At 40.6% G+C, this 23,806-nt stretch overlaps 1 protein-coding gene across 2 annotated transcripts in view; it reads left to right on the plus strand.

Annotated features, from left to right (window-relative positions):
• Positions 1-253: 253 nt before the first annotated feature.
• The window catches only part of WDFY4 (WDFY family member 4), a 598,790-nt gene continuing 575,237 nt past the window's right edge, over positions 254-23,806 (plus strand). For both annotated transcript variants that reach the window (XM_053692180.1, XM_053692181.1), the window contains exons 1-4: positions 254-321; positions 2,932-3,495; positions 5,963-6,077; positions 10,320-10,423. In XM_053692180.1, the coding sequence (XP_053548155.1) occupies positions 3,100-3,495; positions 5,963-6,077; positions 10,320-10,423 (615 nt within the window). In that variant the 5' untranslated portion in view covers positions 254-321; positions 2,932-3,099. The remainder of the gene's footprint in view (positions 322-2,931; positions 3,496-5,962; positions 6,078-10,319; positions 10,424-23,806) is intronic.

A 23,806-nucleotide genomic window follows, 5' to 3' on the forward strand; every position in this document is an offset into this window, starting at 1 on the left:
TCAGCTGAATATATATAATTATATAGTAGTAAAGTGCCCATTTTCTACCAGCTGTGTGCATTGCAGTGCCCCTCAGCTGAATATATATATATATAGTAAAGTGATGCTATGGTCATGTGCCCGCAGACTGTCTGTGTGCACTGTGCTGGGTGTTTTTGGTTTCTCGGGACATGCTCTGCTGGATTCTTTATGCACACGCCCATTTTCAAAACCCACTTCTGCATTTCTATCAGGAAGTTAGCAATACAGGGCACAGGTTGCATGCTGCTTACACTGTCAGCAATCTGTGATTCGCCTCCAGTGACTGCCTTTTCCTTTCAGGTAACGTTAAATGTCTTTATAGTTACTCAGCCCTCACCTTACACTGAGTTTCCTCTTCATCTTGGTCAGTTGGTGTTAACCTTTTCAGTGCCAGAATAACAACATAAGGTTGCATATTACTGTTGACTTGAGTTTCAAAAGTCCATATCTTGTCATTGCTTTAATATAAATCTTGTTTTCTCATTGTTTTAATATAATTGAGATCATTGCAAGTCCATTTTTTAAAGGTATTGGCTTAGATTGTTTTTTTAAGTGAGAAGGTGTGTAATGTATGCATAATCTCTTTCACTTTTGGAAAATAAAGAAGTGGAAGTTGTTTTTAGCACAAGGGAAATACTACTATACAAAGATGTTTAACACAATTATCATAGTAATATCAACCATCTTGAGCAGGAGTCCAGAATAAAACAGGACATTTAGTGTCTTATTTTTTATTGTCCATTTTGTATTGATGTGTAATGTCTGTGGTCAGATAAAATAAAATTGGATAGCTAAATCATTTACTTGGGAACTATATAGGATATAAAATGATTATTAGAGTCAGTGTTATGAAAGATCAGTTATTCTCTGTTTATTGAATTTCTGATGTTTTTGTGTACATTCCATAATACATATTTTGGGGACATAATTAACTCATAAAACTCTATCTAAAACCTTGTCTCTTTTTAGCAAAAATACTTGATACATTGTACAATTTAAATAAATAGAATTTTAACCCCTCAAAATAAAATGTGGGTACTAAAAGAGTACAGTTTGTACTTCAGAAAAGCACTGCAGAATGTTTCAAATAAGATTTAAAGGGACACTAAACCCAATTTTTTTCTTTCATGATTCAGATAGAGCATGCAATTTTAAGCAACTTTCTAATTTACTCCTATTATCAATTTTTTTGTTCAGTACAGGGACAGCACTTGTTTATTGGTGCTGTCCAATCAGCAAGGACAACTCCGGCTTCTAAACTTACATTCTTGCTTTTCAAATAAAGATAGCAAGAGAATAAAGAAAAATTGATAATAGGAGTAAATTAGAAAGTTGCTAAAAATTGCATTCTCTATCAGAATCATGAAAGAAAACAAATTGGGTTCAGTGTCCCTTCAAGTGTTTATGCAATTTTTCTAAAAGACTCATTTTTAAGTGATAATCTTTAAAAAAATATAGCTGTAGGTCATATGAACTTGTATTTGCATTCTGTGCATGCTTAGAACATCCTACTGGGTGACATTAAAGGCACTTGGAGCATAGGTGAGGACATTGGCAATTGGTTGAATTTCCATTAAAAGTTATCAATTTATTCCTAATGTTTTAAAGATGTATTTTTGCTTACACGTGTTTACTGCATAACTGCTTCTAATTGCATTATTCTGCTTTAAATACAACTTGTATGTCCCTTTAATATGCAGTGAGAGTGTTTCCTTAAATACCTGTGTGCTATAGATTTGCAGTTGTTAACATACTATAGGGATTAGTCTATCCCAGTTGAAAAATGTCCTTTTTTTATTTGTGAAATTCAATTTCATATATATTTTTTTTTTAGTTTCCATAAAGTAATAGCTGCTACATTGTTGTAACCTAAGTTTCCTTCTCTGTTGATTAATGACAGTTATGAATGGATCACTAGAGTAGCAGCCAATAATTGTGTGGAATATAGAAACGTGATTTCTGTTGTCTGCTCTTTCACTTTTATCAGAAATTGGAAAGCCCCTCATTTTCAGAATTAAAGTGATGGTAAACGTTACCCTTTGTAAATACAGATCTGGAATGTTAGTGATATTTTAGATGGAGTCATCAGATGTAATAAAGATACTCTATAACTTATTTTTTACGGTAGCACTGAAATTCAAATACCTCGCGCTCTGGCCGCCCTCTTTAAAAGTATTGTTTTTGTGAGCTAACGGTTTGAACTGTTCTCCAATCAGCACTCTAGCCATATGGCAGTCACATTTAAAAAAAAAAAAAAATCTGTAGCTAGAGGGCAAATTGTAGAAGCTCACAAAAAAATTACTTTTGAAGTGGCTAGCCGTAGCGTGGTTTTTTTAAATTTAAGCGATACATTAAAACGCATCTACATTCTAACTGATTAATTAAACCCAGTCTAAATTATTAACATTCCTGATCTGTTTATACTAAGGGGGAAGTTTACAATAACTTTAAATTGCAAAAAAGGGACAAAATTAATAATGAAAGTATTTTGCAACCTTTTTGTTTTTTTACTATGGTTTCACATTTTATATTACAACTTAAAGTGTTTAATGTCCCTTTAAAATGACTTACTAGGATATTGGTAGTCTGTTAATGAAGACCAATATAAGTATGATGGATCATTTATATACAGGGATGCTTTTATGATCATTTATCTCCCAGTTTGCTGGGGTTTTGGTTGTCCTGGAACAGATATTGGAGGATACAGACCTGTTGGTTGGTCTGTCTTCTCTGTGCAGTATCTTGGGTGACAGGTAAGTATGTTCATGTAATGTGCAGACCAATTAAGATTTCTGTATTCTCTGCAAATATTTATCTGCCTTATGTTGGGACCATATAGCCCCAGCAGTAGTATATATGTGTCTATTCCATAATTTTCATGTCATATTAGTTTTGTTTGTGCATTTGCAGAAGGGCAGTAACTTCAGCCAAGTGTGTGCACAAGTGGTCATCAGTCCAACAAATTAAATTTCTGTGATCAAGATTCCATATGGTACTGAAGGGCCACTCTCTCAAAGTGAGTCCCTCTATTGTGAAGGATCACAATCTCAAGGTAATTTGCTACATGGTGAAGGATCAATGTCTCAAGGTGATACCGTCCACAGCAAAGTATTCGCTCCTCAAGATGATATTCTCCATGGTGACGGATCAATACCGAAGGATGTTGAAGAATTCGTATCTCAGGGTGATGCCCTTAATGGTGACAAATCAATACCTAAAGATGCTGAAGAATCTGTATCTCAGGGTGATGCCATCAATGGCGGACAACCTGTAACCCAGGATTATGTTGACATAGGTTTAGTGACCCAAAATGTTCTCAATTCTCTTTCCAAGGCATCCTCCGCTCCACAGTGCACGCTCACTCTTTGGGAAGTTTTGGGAAAGCAATTTCAAGATTACAAGCAATCCTGTCCTTTTTTAATGATACCACAGCAAAGAAAATTTTTATTTGATCTCCTCCCGCTCTTTCTTCAGGTAAGTAAACCAATTGTGTACATGGCAAGAACAAGTTTTACAATGAGGCATATACACCTAGATTCATTATCAAACTAAAGTATCTTATGAAACTAATAATTATTAACAATTATTATAGATACTGTAAACAATATATTACATGGATTATTTAGAATTTCTACAGTATCTATAATAATTTTTAATAATTATTATTCATTTTTAAAAATATTTATGTAAGATTAGTAATTCTTCATGTGCGCTAACCTGACAACGCGTTAGACCTGCACTGAGCAGGCAGACAGACATCGCTGGAAATCAACCCGATCGAGTACGATCAGGTTGATTGACACCCCCCTGCTGGCGGCCGCGAGTCTGCAGGGGGCGGCTTTGCACTAGCAGCTCTTGTGAGCTTTTTACAATAAAAATTACATTGTTCTGTATGTTAAGAACATTGGAATTTGAAATCTAAATATCTCCTGTTGGGTTTTTCTTCTGCGCTCTCCAAACTTTTTACTTTCAACTACCCAAGCGCGGAAAAAATATTACTTCTAGTGAAGTTAACACACAAGTGAAAGCGCTAAATAGCGTGCCACTTGTAATCAGACCCTAAAAGTCGAGACTGTACGTGTGACTGTGTGTAACTCTTCTCTCTCTCCAAGCAAAGGTCTTTGTGTTTAAAGGGACACTGAACCCACATTTTTTCTTTTGTGATTCAGATAGAGCATGCAATTTTAAGCTACTTTCTAATTTACTCCTATTATCAATTTTTCTTCATTCTCTTGCTATCTCTATTTGAAAAAGGGAGAGAAAAAAAAGGAGGCGCCACAATAGTGTGAGATCGTAGGTGTATGGGACCCCCACAAAACGATACAGAATCACTTACTAGATTATAAGCACTTGAGAAGTGCCACAGGTGCAGGCTGAACTATTAAAAGCTGTCCAGCGAGCTTATCTTCATGATCCAATGGCCCAAGGAAAAATTCGATTTCCCCCACATATACTGGGGTCGGAAATGAGCCCAGTATTGGTATGAATATCCACTCGGGGCAAAAATACAGCTTATACAGAGCTGAAAGCTGGTTAAAAGTCAGTTGTGACCGGGAAACGCGTAGTGTATTAGGTTCTAATAAACTTATATGTTATATTTTAACCTATCTGTCATCACGCTTGTTTTTACCTTTGCTTTTATTAGCTGCTCTGACTTTTAACCAGCTTTCAGCCTGCACCTGTGGCACTTCTCAAGTGCTTATAATCTAGTAAGTGATTCTGTATCGTTTTGTGGGGGTCCCATACACCTACGATCTCACACTATTGTGGCGCCTCCTTTTTTTTTCTCTCCCATCTATCTGCAGATCGTCACTGGTGCCATCAGCCTTGGAAGGAGTGTTTGCTGCCGCATACCCGCTATTTAGTGGACATCCGGAGGAAAGAATCTCCATTACATGAACTTTGGATAAGGACTATACGTATACTCTATAGTACCTGGGTACCTTATTGTATGTATCCGGTATTGCTTTACAATACCTCCACCAATATGTGTCTTTAATATCGCTTGTTATTATGGTGTGTTTGTAACATCTCTCGCATTGATAGTCACTTTGTCTTAGCAACATTGTGTTTATTGTTGGAGGTTGATTGATTCTATTAGAAGGACACACAATATATATCACTTTTTGGCACTGTATTTTATGACAATTTGAGTTCACATATATCATATTGTTTTTTATATCTATTGTACACACATATATATATATCCAGTACCAGTTAATTATCACATAAAATATATAATTGTGAATTTATATCACGCACATCTCAAATCCTTGTCCTTTGTTGAAGAGGGCACTAAGGATATTGAGATATATAAAATATTTCTACATGTGCATTTTTGTACACCTTATTTGTGTGCATCACATTTAGGCGCCTTCACTTTTTATATATTATTTTTTGTTTTCTCTATTTGAAAAAGAAGGCATCTAAGCTATTTGTTTGGTTCAGAACCCTGGAAAGCACTTGTTCATTGGTGGAGGAATTTATCCACCAATCAGCAAGAACAACCCAGGTTGTTCACCAAAAATGGGCCGGCATCTAAACTTACATTCTTGCATTTCAAATAAAGATACCAAGAGAATGAAGAACATTTGACAATAGGAGTCAATTAGAAAGTTACTTAAAATTGCATGCTCTATCTGAATCACAAAAGAAGAAAATTGGGTTCAGTGTCCCTTTAAGCTCCAGCTTCAGGTAAGCCCAGCAACCTCTCCCCCTCTTTTTAACATGGGATACAATTTTTCCCAAGGAAGAGGGAGATCATCTCACTCTACACACTTACAAAAAGCATCTTGCACTTGTGGTATTACTAGAATATGACACCTTATTCACTATATGCAGGGATATTGTTTATCTTTGCATGAATAACATTTCATAATTCATAACCTTTATGATAATCAAGAGTATAGGTAAAAATGACAGTTGTTTTTTTCTATTCCAGGCATATGAGCAGACAGCAAGTGTTCTGTCGCTTCCTGATATAAGACTCATGGCCAGTGACCTGGGTACACTACTTGCCGTGGAAATGAGAAAAAGAATCTCAAATAAGCCAGCAGGTGGGTACTCAGTAGCAGTAAAGACCCCAGTAGCACTGTGTAGGTAATAATCTGATAGATACAACAGGAGTCCCTCAGATACATTTAGGTTTTGTAGCATGAAGGGTATAAGGTATTGCTGATCTAGTGCATTTTTAGGGAGTGCTTTAAACTATGAAATCTAGGGATGCTCTGCTAGATAGCATTAGTACTGTATAGCCGTTGCAGTTCCTGGGGGATGCAGTACTTACTGCCCCTCTGCCAGGGAACCAAGCTGTAATGCATGTGCACATTACTTGTGCACTTCCTGCACACCTTTATAGCTTGTGACAGCTCACTGTTAAATTATTAAAGAACATCCAAAACATCTTAAACTCTTGGCTCTTCTAGCTACCTGCAAGTAGTCTCTGCTTCATAATTTATGTGCCCGGCCACTTTGCTAGTATTTTTGGTACTCATTTAGCATTTTGTATCCTGCTGGTCATTAGCCACATGTTGTGTCCTGTTGCCCTTTACCTGCATGCTTTGTATTGCTGGCTATTAAATGCTATCTATCCTGATGGTCATTAGCCACATGTTGTGTCCTGTTGCCCTTTACCTGCATGCCTTCTATTGCTGGCTATTACCGGCTATCTATCCTGCTGGTCATTAGCCACATGTTTTGTCCTGTTGCCCTTTACCTGCATGCCTTCTATTGCTGGCTATTACCGGCTATCTATCCTGCTGGTCATTAGCCACATGTTTTGTCCTGTTGCCCTTTACCTGCATGCCTTCTATTGCTGGCTATTACCGGCTATCTATCCTGCTGGTCATTAGCCACATGTTTTGTCCTGTTGCCCTTTACCTGCATGCCTTCTATTACTGGCTATTACCGGCTATCTATCCTGCTGGTCATTAGCCACATGTTTTGTCCTGTTGCCCTTTACCTGCATGCCTTGTATTGCTGGCTATTACCTGCTATCTATACTGCTGATCATTAGCCACATGTTGTGTCCTGTTGCCCTTTACCTGCATGCCTTGTATTGCTGGCTATTACCTGCTATCTATACTGCTGATCATTAGCCACATGTTGTGTCCTGTTGCCCTTTACCTGCAGGCTTTGTATTGCTGGCTATTACCTGCTATCTATACTGCTGATCATTAGCCACATGTTGTGTCCTGTTGCCCTTTACCTGCAGGCTTTGTATTGCTGGCTATTACCTGCTATCTATACTGCTGATCATTAGCCACATGTTGTGTCCTGTTGCCCTTTACCTGCAGGCTTTGTATTGCTGGCTATTACCTGCTATCTATACTGCTGGTCATTAGCCACATGTTGTGTCCTGTTGCCCTTTACCTGCAGGCTTTGTATTGCTGGCTATTACCTGCTATATATCCTGCTGGTCATTAGCCACATGTTGTGTCCTGATGGCCTTTACCTGCATGCTTTGTATTGCTGGCTATTACCTGCTATCTATCCTGCTGGTCATTAGCCACATGTTGTGTCCTGATGGGCTTTACCTGCATGCTTTTACCTGCTATTACCTGGTATCTATCCTGCTGGATATTACCTGCTGGCTATTACCTGCTATCTATCCTGCTGGTCATTAGCCGCATGTTGTGTCCCGATTAGCTTTACCTGCATGCCTTGTATTGCTGGCTATTACTTGCTATCTCTCCTGCTGGTCATTAGCCACATGCTGTGTCCTGATGGGCTTTACCTGCAGGCTTTGTATTGCTGGCTATTACCTGCTATCTATCCTGCTGGTTATTAGACACATACTGTGTCGTGCTGGTAGTTACCTGCTTATAGTGTCCTCCTAGTCATTACCTGCTTAGGGTGTCCTGATAGCTATTACCTGCAAAATGTCCTGTTGATCATTACCTGCTTACTATATCCTGCTGGCCATAGCTGTATACTTTGTCCTTCCAACCTTTACACTCATAGGGCTCCATTTATCAAGCAAGGGCGGACAGGGGCGTACATATTAGACCCTGTCCACCCCAGCTTGCCTCTGGTGGGCAGCAATCCATTGTCGGAATTCAGCATTGCACAAGAGCGCTATTTTGCGCTTGTGTGCAATCCTGCCCCTTGCCCGCACACAGCCTATCGCGTGCGGGCAGGAGCTGTCAATCTCCCCGGTCGGACGAGACCGGGGGGATTGAAATTCTTCACATAAGAGGTGGAGAAGAGTGTAGGGATAAGTTGCTAAATCATGACTGGGAGAACCTGCAGTCATATGGAGGCAAATAGCTTGATAAATCAAGCCCTTACTGTGCCCTGCTTGCAGTTACCTCAGTGTACTGTCCCTTGCTGGTTGCCCCACAATTTTTTTGTCCTGTCTGCCATATCACACATACCCACATACTATGTCTTTGCACCTGCATATTGTGGCCTACCAGCCAATACAAGGATACTTTTCCCTGCCAGCCATCACCTGCATACTGTGTCCTGACAGCCATTACTTGCATACTGTGTGCTATCGGCCAATATGAGTCTCACGCTAACAGTTATGCACAAGCAATATCGGGTTTATTGTGGCTGCTTGGAAGTAGCGCTTGTATTACAAGTTAAAAGTAAACGTGATCACTTGAGCGCAACTGACGTTAACGTTCGACGAGATAGCACGACTTCAGAGCTCTGGTTAACTATTTCGTGAAACAAAAAAGTGTCACAAAAACAAAACACATCAAAAATACATTTAAAAGTATAGTTACACTCATAATAACACTATCCAATACAAATTATTTAAAAAATATATTGCACAAAAAAGTTATAAGGGCTCAAGATATGAGGTCTCCGGTGTTAGAAAAAAAAAGGCAGGCAAAAGGCTTTAGCATTGAGATACATACATATATACATGTCTAGATATGTATATGTTTATGTATATATATATATATATATGTGTGTGTGTGTGTGTTTGTATATGTATATATATATGTACATTCACGAGAGCTTGCTTCCATAGGCTGTTAGACAAGGCATCAGAAACTAAGCACAGTGAAGGGGGTAAGTTGCACAGCGATTGCAGCGTTTATATATATATATATATATATATATATATATATATATATAATATATATTTATGATTATATATGATTATATAGATATATATTTCTGTGTTAATACGAGTATATGTAATATGTGTATATACATATATATATATATACTGGGAACAAACAGTTCCCATAGACCGCAATGTAAAGGCACTTTTCAGTGCCGTTTTTTTCACCCCACACCTGCCAACTTTAAAGCCCAATATCAGTCCAAGAAATAGCAGCACCTTACTTCATATAATTTATTTTATTGCAGAGACAAGAAACAAAATGGCAACGTTTCGGGAGTCAACCCCTTAATCATGCATATGTACATCACATCCTGTATGCCTTAAATAGCCAACAAATTAACCCTAAAGAAACACCCATTTACCTGTGCACACCTGCGTATGCTACCACCTAGTGGCTATTACTATACATTACATATCATTTAAAAACCAAAACAAAAAATAAATACAAAGATAAAGTGACATAGAGCAGCAATACAATTCTTACAAATTAATCAAATGCAATGCATTATCTATACAACCCAACAGACGGTAAACTTATATCACACCATCTAACTTATTATACATCACAAGAGCAGATTTAAATGGATCTCCTTTAATAGAATACCGACCAATCGATCTCATTATTCATACCATTTGGTGATAATGTACCTAACTTAAAGATCTAAAAAACGTATTTCTGTTTGAGTCTCAATTCCCTATCTCCTCCCCTCCTAGGTCTCTCAATATGATCGATGATTTGAAAACGCAATTGACTGATTGTATGCCCTGCTTCTAAGAAATGACTGACGACAGGGGATGTTAATACCTTACGTCTGATATTACTTTTGTGTAAAGCCCAAAACTGCCTAGTGCAGTTGTATTTTTATTTAAAAAAATTATATATTTTTTTAATAAAAAACTATAATGCCCTCTATTTTGAGGGCATTTTGGGCACTTTTAGAAAATTAACTAGAGATCTAATCTCTGGTAAATTTTCTGAGCTCTAATTGCTACAGCAAGCTTGCGGTAGCAATAACCAGCCAATTGTAATGGCTGGTTATTTATTGCGCGCCCGCAAACAGGCAAATTAGCCTGTTTGCACACACGCGATAATTTAGCGACAATTTAGTACTCCACTTGTAATCTAGGCCTTAATGTTATGCTTCTTGCTTAATGCAATTGCAGAAATAAATCATCAATATAACGCGCCCAATTTTTATTTATTTATTTTTTGCAGGTGCGGCACGAATCTCTCTCACAAACTTCTTAAAAGGGGCAGAAGAAGGGATGTCTGGGTTTTTACTTCTGAAATCAGTTTACATCTTGACGCAAACTGACCAGGTAAAAAATAACTTCATAATAGCAGAGAAGTCAGATTGTAACAGCCTCAAAAAGGAACTTCAAAAAACATTTAGGACCAGAATATAAGTGGAACAGTATTTAATGCTCCCGCTCACACATTAACTCCGCTAGAAGTAAGCTTTTTGCGCGCATCAGGTAGTGCTCTTATTACAAGTTGAAAGTAAAAAAAAATTGTTACACACAAAAAGCTAAACTTCGAATATCCCAATCACATTAATGAATTCCCCCATAGAAGTCAATGCAGCAAAGAAAGTGGAGAAAACCTACTCATTCGTAACCCCAATCGCATAATCTCAAGTGGGCTAACCCAACATGAAAATATAAATATTTTACATTCCAATGTTCTTCACATAGCAGAATGTGTTCTATTTATTCATAAATACATATTTCTACATATATCTGATTGTATTTTGGTACAATATATATCTATACCTACAGGGAGTGCAGAATTATTAGGCAAGTTGTATTTTTGAGGATTAATTTTATTATTGAACAACAACCATGTTCTCAATGAACCCAAAAAACTCATTAATATCAAAGCTGAATAGTTTTGGAAGTAGTTTTTAGTTTGTTTTTAGTTATAGCTATTTTAGGGGGATATCTGTGTGTGCAGGTGACTATTACTGTGCATAATTATTAGGCAACTTAACAAAAAACAAATATATACCCATTTCAATTATTACATTAAAAAACAAAACAAAAACAAATCAGTGACCAATATAGCCACCTTTCTTTGCAAGGACACTCAAAAGCCTGCCATCCATTGATTCTGTCAGTGTTTTGATCTGTTCACCATCAACATTGCGTGCAGCAGCAACCACAGCCTCTCAGACACTGTTCAGAGAAGATTACTGTTTTCCCTCCTTGTAAATCTCACATTTGATGATGGACCACAGGTTCTCAATGGGGTTCAGATCAGGTGAACAAGGAGGCCATGTCATTAGATTTTCTTCTTTTATACCCTTTCTTGCCAGCCACGCTGTGGAGTACTTGGACGCATGTGATGGAGCATTGTCCTGCATGAAAATCATGTTTTTCTTGAAGGATGCAGACTTCTTCCTGTACCACTGCTTGAAGAAGGTATCTTCCAGAAACTGGCAGTAGGACTGGGAGTTGAGCTTGACTCCATCCTCAACCCGAAAAGGCCCCACAAGCTCATCTTTGATGATACCAGCCCAAACCAGTACTCCACCTCCACCTTGCTGGCATCTGAGTCGGACTGGAGCTCTCTGCCCTTTACCAATCCAGCCATGGGCCCATCCATCTGGCCCATCAAGACTCACTCTCATTTCATCAGTCCATAAAACCTTAGAAAAATCAGTCTTGAGATATTTCTTGGCCCAGTCTTGACGTTTCAGCTTGTGTGTCTTGTTCAGTGGTGGTCGTCTTTCAGCCTTTCTTACCTTGGCCATGTCTTTGAGTATTGCACACCTTGTGCTTTTGGGCACTCCAGTGATGTTGCAGCTCTGAAATATGGCCAAACTGGTGGCAAGTGGCATCTTGGCAGCTGCACGCTTGACTTTTCTCAGTTCATGGGCAGTTATTTTGCGCCTTGGTTTTTCCACACGCTTCTTGCGACCCTGTTGACTATTTTGAATGAAACGCTTGATTGTTCGATGATCACGCTTCAGAAGCTTTGCAATTTTAAGAGTGCTGCATCCCTCTGCAAGATATCTCACTATTTTTGACTTTTCTGAGCCTGTCAAGTCCTTCTTTTGACCCATTTTGCCAAAGGAAAGGAAGTTGCCTAATAATTATGCACACCTGATATAGGGTGTTGATGTCATTAGACCACACCCCTTCTCATTACAGAGATGCACATCACCTAATATGCTTAATTGGTAGTAGGCTTTCGAGCCTATACAGCTTGGAGTAAGACAACATGCATAAAGAGGATGATGTGGTCAAAATACTAATTTGCCTAATAATTCTGCACTCCCTGTATATATATATATATATATCAATCTTCACATAGAAAGGCACTCAGAGGATTTAAGAATATTCTTAAATCCTGTGAGTGCCCTTCTAGAAGATTGATATATATATTGTTGCGCTGCGCCGCTGTAGCTGTTGCTAGGGACGCGGCGCCTGCTGTTCTGCTCGTTGCCTAGGGGGGAGTTGGCTCCTCTATGCGTACGGCGGTGACGTCATCACCGCACGCTTCCTCCATTCTGGAGCAGGTCAGGATCTCCTGTGGCGCGAACCCTGCGCCTATGTAAATTACTCACTTGCTACCTATCACTTCCCAAGTATAGGTGTTACTTAGTGTTCTCCTGGGTGTTATTTTTGCTGTATGCTGGACTGTTATATTGTTGCTGACCTCTGCTTGTCTTACCACTCTGCCTGTTAACCCCTAATCTGCTGGATTGATTTAATGCTGCTGAACTCTGCTTGTTTGACCACTCTGCCTGTTTACCCCTAAACTGCTGGATTGATATACCATTGTTGAACCCTGCCTGACTGACTACTCTGCTTGATTAACCCCTATTGCTCTGGATTGCCTCTCTGTTGCCAAACCCTGCCTGCCTGACCATTATTGTGGTTTGCCTCTGAACTGCTTTACCATTGCCAAACCCTGCCTGTCTGACTTTCCTAGTGGTTTACCTTCGAACTGCCTTTCTCTGATTCCCTGCCTGTTGCCGCCGAAGACTATCCTGCCTGTGGTGAGTGCCGCTTACCTCATCTTGCAAACTTTCTCTGCTCTGGGATATTACCTATCATTCCAACTCGACGCTGGGATAAGAAGACTACTGGCCAAGCTCGGTTTGATAGTGGAATATCCCACAAGCATTACATTATACTTGGGCCATGGAGCCAAATGAGGTAGCAAGAGCAGATTATCTACAGGACAGGTGTTGGGAACCCATACCACATAGTTGCAGAGTGTGGATTCCAAACTAGAGGCTATAACCGCTCAACTCTCTACACTAGTTGCAGCAAGGAATACCGCTCCTCTTGTTGTACCGCCAGTCTCCGCTCCTAGTACTGAGGCTTCTTCCTCTGCTTCTGGAAGCATTCCCCTGATACCATTGCCTGACAAATGAAGGTACTATTGATTGTAGAGTTTTTCTTAACCAATGCAGGTTGTACTACCGTAACGATCCTCACACCTTTCAGTCTCACCAATCAAGGGTTGCCTTCATCATTTCTTTACTGAAAGACAAGGCCCTAGCCTGGGTTTCTCCCCTTTTGGAACAGAACGATCCACTCCTGCATGATGCTAAACTCTTCATTTCTGCATTTTCTTCCATGTTTGGGACTTCTGGACGTATTTCTGCTGCAGAATTTTCTCCTTTGGATCTCCGCCAGGGCAATAGAACTATGGCACAATTCGCCATTGAGTTTTGCACCTTGGCACTTGAAATCATTTGGGATGGCAGTGCTCTCAAGGCAGCCTTTAGGAGGGGTCTGCATGAACGCATCAAAGATGAACTCACTTATCATGATATTCCTTCTTCTTTGGATGACTTTATAACACTTTGTATCAGTCTGGACTTTCGCTTCCAGTAAAGACAAGCCAAGAGAGACAGAACTCGGAGAGTCCTTCCCTCCCGTCCTTCTATTCATCTGGTTTCTGCAGTGTCCTCTACCCCTTCAACAGCTCGAGTTACCCCAGTGGAGGAACCCATGGATCTCTCCTTCTTCAAACCCTCAGAGTCTGAAAGACAGACAAGATGGAGATTGAGACTATGCTTTTATTGTAGATCTAACACCCACCACCTAAAGAATTGTGACATTCGGCCGGGAAAAGCCAATGCTTAGTGGATAACACTGGGGTGCTTCTAAGCATGATCACTACTGAATCACCTAACTCCTCTCGGATTCTGGTACCTGTTACCCTTACCTTCCTTCAGACTACTGTCAACACTCAAGCCTTCATTGATTCAGGGGCAGCTGGAAACTTTCTGGATCACCGTTTTATGATTCAAGTTGGCTTGCCTCTTCTGCAGAAAATACTTTGTCTCAAAATAACTACTCTGGATGGCACCCCCCTTGGTTCAGGGTTGATCCATTTTGAGTCAGCACCCCTGACCCTGACTGTGGGAGTCCTTCATACTGAACAGCTGCAGTTCGAGGTCATTCATTCCCCAGCACAGTCTGTCATCCTTGGCCTTCCTTGGCTTCGTATACACAAACCACAGTTCAACTGGGCTGAAGGACAACTGGCCTCCTGGGGTACCTCCTGTTTCCACTCTTGCCTTGCTAAAGTCACTCCTCTGCTCCGCATCCCCAAAGCCAGTATACAGACTCCTCCAAACCTTCCCTCAGTATATGCGGACTTCGTAAATGTGTTTGAGAAAAAAGCAGCCGACGTGCTGCCACCCCACCGTCCTTATGACTGCAAAATTTACCTCTTTCCCGGAGCCCCCACTTCCTAAATGTAGGACTTATCCACTCTCCAAAGCTGAAACCAAATCCTTTGAGGAATACATCCCAAGAGAACCTAGCTAACAGTTTCATTCACCCCTTCCTGCTCTCCTGCTGGGGCAGGCTTCTTTTTCGTCAGTAAGAAGGATGCTGGGCTCAGACCCTGCATCGACTACAGGGCCTTGAACAACATAACTATCAAGAATTGCTATCCCATTCCTTTGATCACCGAACTGTATGACTCACTCCAGAATGCTCACTTCTTCACCAAGCTGGACTTACGTGGGGCATACAATCTGATCCATATATTCCAAGGCCACGAATGGAAGACCGCCTTCAACACAAGATAAGGGCATTATGAATATCTTGTAATGCTCTTTGGGCTGTGTAACGCCCCTGTAGTCTTCTAGGCATTTGTCAAGGATGTCTTCTGTGACCTCCTCAATCGCACTGTCATCGTCTACCTGGATGACATCCTTATTTTCTCTTGCACTCTGGAGGAGCATCATAAGCACGTGAAACAGGTACTTCAACATCTCAGAGACAATTCTTTGGTAGCCAAGCTAGAAAAATGTGAGTTTGACCGAGTTCAGATCCAGTTCCTTGGTTATGTCATCTCGAAAGAAGGTTTTGCCATGGATCCTGCTAAACTCACCGCAGTTTTAGAATGGCCTCAACCTACTTCATTAAAGGAATTACAGAGATTCTTGTAGTTCTCCAATTATTACCGCAAGTTTATTAAGAACTTTTCTCAAACAGTCGCTCCACTCACGGAATTGACAAACGGAACAACTGCAAACATTGCCCCCTGAGGCCATATATGCCTTCACTCATCTAAAAAAGGCTTTCTATTCTGCTCCTGTGCTCTGCCATCCTGATCCTGACCTACAGTTCACTTTAGAGGTTGATGCCTGCGAAATAGGGGCTGGAGCAGTTCTAACCCAAAGGGATCCCTTAACCTCCAAGTAGCACCCTGTAGCCTTTTTTTCCAAACGCTTTACTCCTGCAGAGAGGAATTACGATGTGGGTAATCATGAACTCTTAGCCATTAAGATGGCCTTGACTGAATGGCGCCATTGGTTAGAAGGCACCGCCAATCCCATTCAGATTCTCACTGACCACAATAATCTGACTTACCTAGAGACTGCTCATCGACTCAATCCGTGATAAGCCAGGTGGGCCTTGTTCTTTTCCTGTTTTAACTTTGTGGTCTCTTATCTTCCTGGGACCAAAAACAAGAAGGCTGATGCCCTTTCCCGTCAGTTTCCTCACTCAAGTGATTCCTCTGAAGCTCCTATTAAACACATCATACCTCCCTCCTGTGACGAATCAAACCTTCTCAACGTCACAGTAGAGGGGTGTGGGCATGAAGGGGTTAATGGCACACAGCTCTGGTTCCCTTATCCTTGCAACTCTGCAAAAGGACCTTAAAAAAGACACCACATTAACAAAATCCGGTCCACACTGCTCTAATTAACAATTTCCCTGCTGCCACCACCAGAACTTTTAAATTAAAGGGGAGTTTTGGGGAACCCCTAAAACTCACACTATTTAATACTTAGGTAACATGCCTTTAACCCTGTCTCAGCAGGAGTGTGAATTCGGATATTAGAGCCCAACAGACAGAATGAGATTTTCTATGTGTTTAATAACAAAAATATCAATACAGGTTACACAGTGCAAAATTACAAAGACATTCAAAATAACATACAATTGCAAAGCTACAGTTCTTTAAAAACAAAATGGGGCATGAAAAGAATTGCACAATATCTTACTTATTATCAAATTCCTTTAGAGATGTGAAGAGCTGCTGATCATGTTGATGTCTTTGGTCCCCAGGGCAGTTCTGACCAAAAAATCTTGCTGTTGCAAAACTTAAAACATATTCTCTTTGTCTTGTCAAAGACAACGCCCGGGTTATAATTTACAACGACTTCAGCCAATACCAACAAGTCTTAACTACCACTATCAGTCTCCAAGGGGAGATGCGTTCTGCATTCCTTTACACTACATCACTAGGCTAAGGAGGGGGAAGGAAGGAAGGGGGGGGGGGGAGATCTCAGCTTACAGCCTTCTGAAAGCAGATTTCACACACACAGAACAAACAGTTCACTTCCAGGCTGAGACAATACCACTTCTGCTGAGTAGCCAACCCAGGTATCAACTACTCTACATGATTGTATCATGACACCTCCCCTTTTAAAATGGTGGAATGAGGAATCAGCCACATGCTGATCACTCTTCCATCTACACCACTGGCTCTTCTTGTCAAGAGAGACCATCATAAACTGCCTTTCTTGTGCTGCACAGTGAAATTATACTGTTGCAATATTAAAATCCATCTGAGCAGCTTGCTGTTGTTTTCTGCAACCATATCTAGCCAATGTAGAGGGTTATGATTGGTTATAACAGTAAAGTCCCGGCCATATAAATACGGCTGTAATTTTTGCAATGCCCATACCATGGCTAAGCATTCCTTTTCTACCACTGCATATGCAGCTTCTCTGCTTAGGTACAGTATGGGATGTTCTTCCCCTTTTGCATTAACCTGGCTGAGCACAGCCCCCAACCCATAGCTAGAGGAATCGGTTTGTACTACAAACCTCCTACTAAAATCAGGAGCTTGAAGCACAGGAGAATTGGCTAAGGCCTCCTTCAGTTTGATAAAAAACCTCCTCACATGGCTGGGTCCAGTCTATGTATTTGGGAAGCCTTTTCTTGGTTGCAATGGCACTATACTCTGGTACAAATTTACGGTAGTACCCTGCAGTCCTGTTGCCACCTGGTCACCCACAGATACCCTCTGTAGGTTATCTCTCCGCTTTTGCATTGGGAACCCACCCACAAACAAAACAGATGCTGGTACCCCAGCCACATTACCACCCTCAGGCTTCTTCTTTTCTGGGCAGGTGAAACTCAGATGCCCCATCTGGTTACAAGTGAAACACCGGCGGGTACCCCCCTGTCCCAGTGTGGCCCCTGCCCCTCTGGCTGTAGGGTGTAGATGAGATGGTCTCTCTGCTGCCTTGTTTGCCCTTTTCCACTTAGGAGACAGCTTGAAGAGCTGCCTGCCTTGTTTCAGGTGCTCTGTTGTTGGCGTAATCATTAGCCAGATCTGCAGCCTCTGCCACTGTTTTCGACTTTCTGTCCAGAATCCATACTCTGGCATCAGGACTTTGCGTTTGCATGAACTGCTCCAGGATCATCAAATGCTCCAAAGCCTCATGAGTGAGGACTTTTAGGCCCCCAGTCCATTGCTTAAAAGCAGACCTTAGCTGTGCAATATATTCTGTGCAGCTGTCATCTGCACTTTGGTGGAGACTCCGAAATTGTTTCCTGTAGAATTCCGGAGTGAGGTTAAAACTTTTTAGTAAGGCTGTTTTTATAACCTCATAGTCCTGGTCATCCTCCACTGGAAGTGAAGCAAATACATCCAGTGCTTTACTCTTCAGGCGAGGAGCTAAATAGCGGACCCATTTTTCTGGGGGCAGCTGATACTGCTTGCATACCTTCTCAAAGCCCCTCAGAAAAACATCCAAGTCAGTGTCTCTTTCCAACATTGGAAAATACTCCAGACGGGGCCTCTCTGTTGCGGTTTCCCCGCGTTCACTGGTTTGGGGAGACAGGCTGGTTCTGTTCCTCTGCATATCCAGCTCATGTCTCCATTGAGCATCCTTTTCCTCCCTCTCTCTTTCTCTCTCTCTTTCTCTTTCTGCAGCCTCTCTCTCTTCTTTTCTTTCTCTCGCTGCAGCCTCCCTCTCTCTTTCTCTCTCTTCTGTTCTCTCTTTTTCTGCACCCTCCCTCTTTCTCTCAGCTGCTTCTTGAAACTTGAGGATCAATTCCATTCTCAGTTTAGGATCAGCATCCCCCAAGTACCTGAGTGCTGTTTGTAGCTCAGACTCCTTTGCACTCTCAGGGGTAACAGTAGTAGGTATTATCTCCTGGGTTACCAGTTCCACAGTAACCCTTTCTGTGCCTGTTTCCTGCTCTGTTGGAATTTCATCTGCCTGATGCAGTTCCTGGACCAACTGCTCCTTTGTTTTGCCAAAAGTTGCAATGGCTCTCTCCTGACAAAGCAGCTCCAGGGATTCTTTCGGCATCTTTCTATATGCTTCTATAATGAGTAGCAACGAACAACAAGAGGGAGTAACATTAATTTTGTTACAACGTTTTCTCCTCTATCAAAAACAGGAATCAGTGAAGTCGAATTGAGATATTGTGAAAACAGATAAATCTCTCCCATTTGTACAAACTATAGCCCCTCGTAGGGTTTATAAGAAAGCATCCAACTTAAAGGATATTTTGGTTCATAATGACCCTGTGAAGTGCTATGAGAAGGGCACATGGATGGATGCTAAGAAGAGGTTAGGGTGCTATAAATGTGGAGACTGTACAACATGCAACAGCATGCTGAGTGGAGCTTATTTCCATCATCCTCGTACAGGGAAGAAATACAAAATCCTACATAGACTATCTTGTACCAGCAACTATGTTATTTATATACTGATGTGTCCGTGCTCTTTTGTCTATGTGGGCAAGACCTCTACCTCTTTTCGTGAGAGAATGGCGAACCATCGTCATGCCTTTAGACAGCAATCGATAAGAAAACATCAGAACAACCGGTTGCCAGGCACTTCCTCCAAGCTGGACATATGTCAGCCAGCATAAGGACGATGCTAATAGATCATGTGCCTCCCCTGAGGAGGGGGGTGACAGAAACAAAAAACTTCTCCAAGTGGAAACATCCTGGATTAACCGACTCGACACTGTGACCCCAAAAGGGTTGAATATACAACTGGACTACAATGTATTCCTATTGCTTTGATTGATCGATCTAGGTAGCGTTTGCTATTTGGAAACAAGTTAGATCCAAATCTCAGTGACACCCACAGTGTAGGGAAGAATATCCCTTTAAATCGGTGTGAAGCCAAGTAGTATGAAGCATGCGAAATACCTATAATTAAAAAATTCTTTACTTTATCATATCTATATGGATACTGTTACTTAAAACGTTAATGTTTCTATTATAGATGGTTAATCTTTTTCTAGGATGGCCACATATATCGTAAGAATTGCAGTAGAGGGACCTCTTTGTTGTCTAACACTTTTTTAATAATAAAGATTGTGATGTATTTAGGATTGTAATTACAATCTATTGATTTTATATTGCTTTTAAAATTAGTAGAATTTAATGGGGGCTTCTTGGTGCAGGGGGAGTGAAGCCGAACATGATCGTGATGTTGTGAAAGTGACGTACTGATACTATTGTCACGAATAGGCGCGGCTATGTTAAGTAGCCATGCTTTATGTATCTTGAATATAAACAATGACGCATGTTCTGGGTGGCACCTGGCTAGCACCGGAAGTCTCATTTGCACCGGGAGAGATAAATAGGTGAGTGGGGTTGTTGGTTCAATAGAGGCTTTGGGACACAGGATTTATCTACCCATTGAGAAAGGTGCCTGTCGGTACCGAAACGTTTGTGATGATTCTGCTTTGTTGTGAATTGATGTAAAGAAATATTAAACCTTTGAACCTATTTTGAAAGACCGGAGAGTACAGCGCCTTTTTTCCTTGATTGGGATCAACTGCTATTGCTATATACCTTCTACGCAGCACCCCGGCTGATGTGGTTAAAGTAACAGTGAGTGCATCGAACCTGGATAATTGTGATATATATATATAGACATGTATATGTATGTATGTCTATGTTAATGCCCTTTGCCTGCCTTTTTTGTTTCTAACACCTGAGACCTCATGTCTTTGAGCCCTTATAACTTTTTTGTGCAATTTTTTTGGTAATAATGTTTATTAGTGTTATTATGAGTGTAACTGTACTTTTTAATGTAGTTTTGATGTGATACTGTTTTGTTTCACAAAATAGTTAACCACAGCTCTGAGGATGCGGTAATCATTCTAGCGTAAATCGCGATTACGCTCACACATTTGTGCTTACTTTCAACTTGTTATACGAGCGCTAAACCAGACACACTCAAACAGCCGCGATAAACTCCTTTTCGCTCCCGCGTAACTGTTAGCGCGCCACTCGTAATCTGGCCATTAGGGTTTTCGTTAAACTAAAGTAAATATTCCTTTGCTACAGGTGAAAAAAGTTCTCCTTTAGCGTTAAATACTTACGTTTAGTGTGCTGGAGAGCCGGGCTAGTCCCGTCCCTTCTTCAGAGACCCCGGGCCGCGCTAATATGAGGCTTAGCGTGTAGCCTGGGCTCTGTGAAGAAGGGTCAGGATTAGCGCAGCTCCCTAGCATGCTATTGGTAAGTGTAGCAGGCTGTGGAGCCATGTTAAGCCCAGCCCTTCTTCACAGAGTCCAGGGCTGCACTAACCTTTCTATTAGTGTGGCCCAGGGCTCTGTGAAGAGGTGGCTCTCCAATCAGCAGTTGGCTCTCAGTAATGCATTGTTGCTCCTGAGCCTACCTAGGTATGTTTTTTAACAAAGGATACCAAGTAAACAAATCAAATTATATAGTAGAAGTAAACTGGAAAGTTATTTAAAATTGCATGTTCTATTTGAATTGTAAACATTTATGGTTGAGGATTCATTTTTATACTCTTGAGTTTAATGGTATTTTCCAAGGTTTTAATTAATTTAGACGAATGTGGTGTATTTACTGTTGGATAATTGTTTTTAATCTTGGCTGAGAATGATTATGTTTTACTAATTTTATCTCTGTGCATTTTGACACTTTGTCACCGCTAGGCAGCGCAGGTTCATTTGTGCTAAACAGATAACATTGTGCTCACGCCCGTGGAGTTATTTATGAGTCAGCACTGATTGGCTAAATTGCAAGTCTGTCAAAAAAAACTGATGTAAGCGGCAGTCTGCAGAGGCTTAGATAGAAGGTTATCACAAAGGTAAAAAGTATATTAATATAACCGTGTTGGTTATGCAAAACTGGGGAATGGGTAATGAGGGGATTATCTATATTTTTAAACAATAACAATTTTCTAGTAAACTGTCCTTTTAAACCAAGAATTTTTGAAAAACAAAACAAAAAAAATTCCATTTCATAGATGAATAGGGGAACTGAGTAGAATGTGTGGGTCGGAAGAAACAATAAATCATTAGCATGCAGTTTCCTCAGATGGACATTAAAGATTTTTTTTTACTTGTTGCATTTAAAGGGACATTAAACTGCTGGTCACAACCACAGTGTTACTACTCACCATGCTATTGCATTTCCTCCTATGCCTGCATCGCTTTTTAACGTTTTCTCTTATTTTAACCCATTAAGGGCCAGATTACAAGTGACACACTATTATACGCTTTTACATGCGCGCAAACACCGCCAGAGGTAAACATTTAAAGGGCCACTGTAAGTAAATATTTTCTATGCCTGTTACTAACTAACTACCCCAAATACGCTTTTTATCAATAGCGTTTCATTAACATATCTCTACCGTATATTAGAAATCTTGTCTGCAAATTTAATTGTTTTCCAAACCCACTCCGTGGGTATCCTTTGCTCTGTGCCAATCCGTTTACAATACCTAGGTTTCAAAATGGCGCTTTAAACACAAAGTTATTGGTTTAAGTATTTTGAACACTCAGTGCTGGAAATAGTGGGCAGGATAACGTGACATCATCGGCGAATAAAAGATATAACTTTTAGAACGTTATGAAACTTAGTTTTGGAGAAAATATAGGTCAGTAGGTTTTAATTAATGTTTATTAACTTTAATATGGTATTTGTTTAGCTTAAAAATTATAACAGAAAGTAATCCTTTAAAGCGGGGGTTAGTGCACGTATTACAAGTTGAAAGTAAAATGTTTGCACGCGAGTTAAAGCTGACAATCGCTAACTTGAGGACTTTGGATATTGCAGCAGCATTGCCCCATGCATTTAGAAAAAAAAAATTTCTATTTGGCCCATACATGGTCATCACGTGACCACATTCTACCAATACACAGTCAGTGGTTTTTGGCGCATGTGTCTGCATGTGCAGCGTAAACTCGTCTTTCAGCTCAGGCATGAGAAGGACTAGTCGAGGACTAACTTGGAAGCTCTGACTAGTCACCTCAGGAGCCTCACTGTGTCTACTTACTAGTGGAGTGTGGCAGTGTGCTGTGAGTTTCTGAGGACGGAAGTCAGGACTACTCTGGCCACGTTTAGAGAGAAGTTCAGACTCAGATTCGGATCATCAGCATCGCTAGAGATTTATCTCCCCTTTAATCCCAGGCTGTTTATGCACAGTTTATTGCTTTATAGTTGTACGATGGGTTTTGCAACATACTCCTAGCCATATCCCTGCAGTTTGAGGAGTGACCGCACCCAGTCTCCATTATTATGTCACATAAAGCAGACAGCTTGTAATCCCGCATACTAGATAGGCAGTCTTAGTATCCAGGCAGGAGGGTGAAGGGACAACGGGCAGGCTGATATCAAACCGTTGCTACAACTAATAGTAGAAAAAAGTAAGATCACTGTGTGTAGTGTGGGGGGGGGGGGCAGCGGCAGTACGGGGGAGGGTGCCTGCGCAGCAGCCAGGATAATGTGTCTGCTGTCTGCTCAGCTGAATAGTTTATTTGTTTGCAGAGTGATCTGTTGTCGTCTCTGAACCGTTTGGCAGCATAAGTAAATTATTTGAAAGTTGTATACAGGGCTAAAGTTTTTGTGGGATTTATATTCTGCTCCAAATTCCTTCTTTTTTTTTTTTTTTACACAAAGCATTTAATACCTGCTAAACCGCAGGATCATCATGTACAAACATAAGAAAAACACTGTACAAAAAAGTAAAAAAAAAAAAAGTGGCAGCTTTAATTTGTTAGGAATATTCCTTCTGCTGTCAGGTAAAACGTTTGCTTCAAGCAAAGTAGTGCTTATACTTTATTTTAAAAAAAACTTATTGTGTGTTATTTTCTGGCCACACAGTCAGAGAAAATCCCAGCACACGGATTTAGGGAAAAAAACAGGCTCAATCCAAAAAATAGCAAATAAAACCAGAGCTATTTATTCCATGATAAAAACAAATCAAT

Source organism: Bombina bombina, chromosome 9 (genome assembly GCF_027579735.1).
Source record: "Bombina bombina isolate aBomBom1 chromosome 9, aBomBom1.pri, whole genome shotgun sequence".
NCBI lineage: Eukaryota > Metazoa > Chordata > Amphibia > Anura > Bombinatoridae > Bombina > Bombina bombina.